Raw genomic sequence first — 5,481 nt, 5'->3', positions numbered from 1 at the left:
GCTTGTGTTTTTTGTTCTCCTCTTCTATTTGTCGAACCTTCAAAGCTGCACACACTTACGTTTCTCAGATAGTTTGGGGGAGAGAAAAATGTGCGCGCTCACACTTGTGTACGGTCCGAAAGGAAACAAAATTTCGACAGGCGCCCTTCTGCAATTGATACCCTCAATTGTCCCTTTGCGTCCGTCGGTTTTGGGTTACGTCAGAATTCTGGCGCCAGGCCATGCGCCGCAGCATGACACGAAATAGGCGTCCTAAAAAATCTCTCCTATATGCTTCCCACTCATCCCCTGACCTATAGTTCCAGTTCTCGTATTTATTCCTTACCCTTGTCTGTGAAGAACTTAGTTTTCGGTGCAATTATAGTCGTAGCCGGATTTTGTCAAATTTTGTCAAATTTTCCGCCTAGACGAAAGTCTTTTTATTCGTACATAATTTTCAAACACGACGAGCTTACTGTGTTTATCTATTTATTGCCGTGACATCCAAGCCTCGAAAGCACGTTGATCTGTTACACGATGTTTACTGTACTTACATCGCGTTAATCATTTTCAGACACCTGTTAAATCTCGCCTAACTTGACGTTTCTTCAACGATTCTTCTGCAAGGTTCAGAATTCTTGATGTTGAGGTATAAACTATTATGGGAAAGAAAACGGCCGATAAACAGGGTATTTTAAATTACTTACTCACATTCGTATTAGTCTTCACTCAGTAATGTATTTTTATTTGTTTTCATTTTATTTTTCTTCTTGTTTTATTTTTTTATACAAAATTTTACAAATACGTAACTCTCGAAAATTATACTCCCTTAACTCTATGCACAATCGAATCATATACAGTAATACTCTTTGGTAGGTAAAAGTATAATTCAGAGAAGAAGATAAAATGCACGGAATGAAAAAAATCGATCAAATTGACTTCTTATTTACATACATACATGTACACGAGAGCAGTAATATACAATCGGTATTATTTACAGGTACGATTACTTTTTTTCTTTTTTTTTTTTTTAATTTCTTGTAATACACAGTTCGTCACGTGTTGCAAAAATTCTCTTGTTCCCGTTCAATCAACTCCTCGACTCTTTCTCTGCGGCGTCTTTTAGTCAGGCCTGAGGTTCCTGCTTCAGTTCCAAGGCCCACATATGCTGCGGCCATCCAGTTCTACCCTTACCCTTGGGGCCTTCTTCTTGCACTAAGGAAGTGCTCTGACCGGAAGTCTCGATCTGTAAGACAGTTGCAAAAAACAGCAAGTTTAGCGTCTTTACGAATCGAAATAATTCACGGTTTGCCATTGAACTTTAATTTTCATGCCGAAAAAAATTTCAGGAGACGTGGGTCTGTATGTCTGTAACGCGGGCGGGCAAATCGTTGGAAATTACCAAGAGAAACCTTAAAAACCTGTTCAACAGGCTTAATCTGTCTAGCTAGGATGAGGAATTTTTACGGAAGCGGTCTGACCGTCAGGTGAAAAACACGGAAGCTAATCGCCCCCCCGAAGACCTCCCATGTCGCGAAACTAACCTTGCTGACAGAAAAGAGGTCCAAATTTCTGACGCGTTTATACCCATTTCTGCCGACAAATCATTCGACCGCACAAGGCGATCGTAATTTGCGATGATGCGACTTTCGAAATAAGATGCTGCGGATATATAATTCCTGACATTATCTTCATTCTGTCCTTCTCACTGGCTAGAAAACTGAATACCGTAAAACAAAAAGCTCTTCGTTGAACGAAAATCATCAACCTTTAGGCTTTAAGGCAAGGAAATTATCGTAAAATCTTGAAAGAGATTAATCGCGGAATATCGGAATTTGTGATTATTGCACGTCTAGGCACGCTTTTCGTGCTTCGTAAAACGTTATACAAAATACAGGACCGCTCCCGTCTTGCATCTTTGTCAGGAATAAAAAAAAGGTTTTAGATTTATCGCGTCGAGTAGACAAACCGTCTTGAGTGCTGGTAAAATATATTTTTTGTAGCATAGATTTTTGTACAAGAGTTTATACTTTCGTTTCGAATCGAACATTCTCTTAAATTTCTTGATTCGTTCAGCATTTTTTTTTTTCTTATGTTATGTTTTCAAACTTTCGGCTTGAACTTTGAGTTCAAATATAAAGTGAACAAATGATTGAAAATTTAAATCCTGATAACGTCGTTTGTGAGAGAGATGTTCCTGACAGAGCGGCGATATGGGGAATTACAAATTCGTGTTCATAAAGTATGTAAGCGAGGTATTCCGTCGCACTCGTAGACAAATACTCGTGGATGAAACAGCTTGAGTCAGGCTGCGGTTCGTGTTTACTTTCGGCCAGTGTACTGCGAACGCTAGCAGCTTTATTAAGTTGTTGTAAACAGTGAAAAAAGCAAGAGGGTCACACTACTCGAGCTCGATACTTTGTTGGGTGAAGTGCTAACCAACCTTTCGTCGAATCTCGGGACAATTTTCATCTCAAATCAATCAACGCGGCTTACCGCGACAAGCACGATGCCAGAGATGAAGATAAATTTTTTTAATTACAACACGCGTCCGTCGGAATGTGCCGGTTGGTCTACGCGTTTAGGCTGTATCAATAAATAATCGGCATTGTGACATAATTTTACCGACTGTAATCATCCGCAGATGGCTTTATTCTTTCTTTCCTTTTTTTCTTTTTTTTTTTTTTTAATCACATTACACCTTTAAGCGTAAACGCGATTTACGTTATGTTTCACCTTGAACGTATTTATGTTAGCCAATCGCAATCGCCGGTTTGTTGTTGAATGATTTTAACGCAATTATCTGGAAGCTTGCGCCATTTTTTACACTCGTTTGAAACAAAAACAAATTTAACGCAGCATGACGAAAGCTTCGCGATATGAACTTCTGGGCGAGAAAAAGAGCCTCACATTGCGGACATTTGCGACTTGTTATGATCCTAAGATTTTTTTTCTAAATGCGCTTTTAGATCGGAATCTTGCAGAGCATAGAGATAAACCTGCCGTTTTATTCAACCCAGTTTATGAAATTACGTTGAAACCCAAGTCTCGTCACTTATTCATTGCCGAACTCTGATCTCGTACGCGGTATGAAGATGAGAAAAAATTTCGACGTGCTAGCGAGCAGCAAGCGAGTTGAGGCGATGAGTTTTCAACTGGTTTGATTGAGGAAACGGGTAAAAAAAAGAAACGTAGATTCTTAGCACGTTTCGACATTTTGACGCTTGGGCATTTAGAATTACAAGTTCACCGACGTCAATCCTCGGCTCTTCAATATTCTTGTGGTTTTCACATTTTGATTCTAATCTACCGAGCTGGGACAAGCTTAAATAATAAATCGTCTCGGAACGATACTACAACGTAAATTTTATCTCCTCTTCACTCCTTGAGATTTTTCGAAACTTTGTAAAGTACAAGAGTGGCGCGCTTTCTTCGCGCACCGCGTAAATCACCATTTCAACTAATCTCTTGCAACAATTATTAATTTGCGTATAAGCAATGGCAGACTAATATCTCAGATATACCCTCGGATGTTTGTTTTCACGTAATATATGCCCGTGTCAACCACTTTACTCGCTTTATCTACTACGACTACAATTTATGTTCTACTTGTCAACGCGTTAACCCATTAACACTGACGAAAAAAAAAAAAAACTGCGTAAAGATCGGTTTCTCGTCCTAGTTTAGTGTCTAAACGTTGCCCCGTTGGCACGGCTGAATGTTAAAAATCGTGACGACGCACGTAGAGCCGAAAAGTTGATGGCAAAAAGAATTCGCCGGAAGACAAAATTACCGTGTGCACGAAATCTCCCTTGGTCTTCATCCCCCATTGACAAACTTTCGAGCCCCGTAAAAAACGTTAGATAAAATGGACTCACCGCGTTTTGTTGAGACTTGTTACGCCTGCTACTGGACAAAATTTCTGCCTTAAAACTCTGCGGTTCCTCTCCCTCGTCGCTGTCGAGAACCGCCATTAAGTACCCGATGTAGGAAGCCGCGAGCCTGAGTGTTTTTATCTTGGAAAGTTTCGTGTCGGTCGGTACGTTCGGTATGCAGTCCCTGAGATCGGCGAAGGCGTTGTTGATGCTCTGGGTGCGTCTTCTCTCCTTTTTATTCGCGGTGTTCCTCCGTTTCGGCCTTACGACCATCCCTTCCCTGACGTCGTGGACGCGTTGAAGGTGGTCGGAGGGCTGCAACGAGCCCCCAAGAAATTCGCTCTGCCTAGTCGCAGACTCGGTCTGACAAGCCTGGTACATCAAACCGGGATAAGATTGGTGCCCCGAGCCACTCGTCATCTGATGGGCGTTGTACTGTTGGTGATGATGATGATGATGGTGATTGTGATGGTGGTGGTTCGTCGTCGTCGTCGTCGTTGATTTCGAGTAGTGCGAGGAATGCGACGAAGGGGAATAGTGCGACGGTTCCTGGACTCCGATCTCTTCGATCAACGGCGGCGTCGAGGCCGCCGGACTTCCGGCCCCCGAACTGCCCCCGGATATTCCGGAATCAGCCGCCGCCCAATACGTCGAATGAACCTCGACCGGGTCCGGAATTCCGACGGGTCCTGAAACGCGTACGAAATACGATGGGAATGAGCGGCGTTGCGCGAATTCGAAATTCGATTAAAGATAAGTCAAACACTTGTGTCGTGAAAATTGTATGGAAAACTCACCGTAGGGCAGCTGGGTCATGTAGTTGTACGGCTGATGCCATTGAGGGTAATATTCTGCCTGAGCCTCGTAGCCTCCCAACATTTTTAACGTTCGAGGCACGTCACTGTGGCTCAAACGAGAGAACGAAGATGATTCCGCGGGGGTTGTAACCTCCCCGGGTTACCGAATACGAAGAAATTTCTTATAGCGGAACTTACGGTCCTTGAAAGCACAGTTGCAGAAAAAAAAAAGTAACAAATATACGACTAAAAATTAACGTAAACTAAAAGAACAAATGTGGAGGGTAATTATCGTCACACACGTGTCGAACGGAGGCTGACGTTGCGGGATTTTTCGTTATTAATCTCGGTGAATTTTTCTACCAAAAGGACGCGTGCGCGGCGTGACTGAGAAAACGGTTGGAATGATACTGACGTTAGAATCGGGGATTAACGTCTCCGTTGCTCAGGCTCAACCCGGCTTTTTACCGACGTTGAGAGCTTGCGGCGTGGGTGGATACCTTCGAAGCTCCGCCTGCGGAGGCGGGATCTCGACTCCCACGCAACGGCGTCCCGGTGCCAGGCGTCGACGTATCGGCTGAACGATTCAATTAGTAAATTGGATCCCGTATAGCGTATACGTATATCCGTATATACTATGTGTGTATGTCGAGTTGTTGTGCCCCCCAACGACGGGCTGCAGTCGAGTAATGCTAGAGTTGTTTTACTTTACGAGCTCGCCATCGTCATATTGTTTTCCGAAACGAGCCACCGATAATGTATTATTTTTATCCTGAAATATAACTATTATTTCACCACATACATTAGGCAATTTTAAACCCGTTAAATGA

At 42.8% G+C, this 5,481-nt stretch overlaps 1 protein-coding gene across 1 annotated transcript; it reads right to left on the bottom strand.

The window, feature by feature from the left end:
• Window positions 1-741: 741 nt before the first annotated feature.
• Hand (heart- and neural crest derivatives-expressed protein) lies at window positions 742-5,067 on the bottom strand. Its single transcript, XM_046632107.2, has 3 exons — window positions 4,652-5,067; window positions 3,858-4,543; window positions 742-1,225 (listed from the first exon to the last, which is right to left on the bottom strand). The coding sequence occupies exons 1-3, from the start codon at window positions 4,731-4,733 to the stop codon at window positions 1,106-1,108; spliced, it is 888 nt and encodes a 295-aa protein (XP_046488063.1). The 5' UTR covers window positions 4,734-5,067; the 3' UTR covers window positions 742-1,105.
• Window positions 5,068-5,481: the final 414 nt, after the last annotated feature.

The sequence above is a fragment of the Neodiprion pinetum genome, chromosome 6, assembly GCF_021155775.2.
Source record: "Neodiprion pinetum isolate iyNeoPine1 chromosome 6, iyNeoPine1.2, whole genome shotgun sequence".
Taxonomy (NCBI): Eukaryota; Metazoa; Arthropoda; class Insecta; order Hymenoptera; family Diprionidae; genus Neodiprion; species Neodiprion pinetum.
This window is presented reverse-complemented; position numbering and strand designations above follow the sequence as displayed.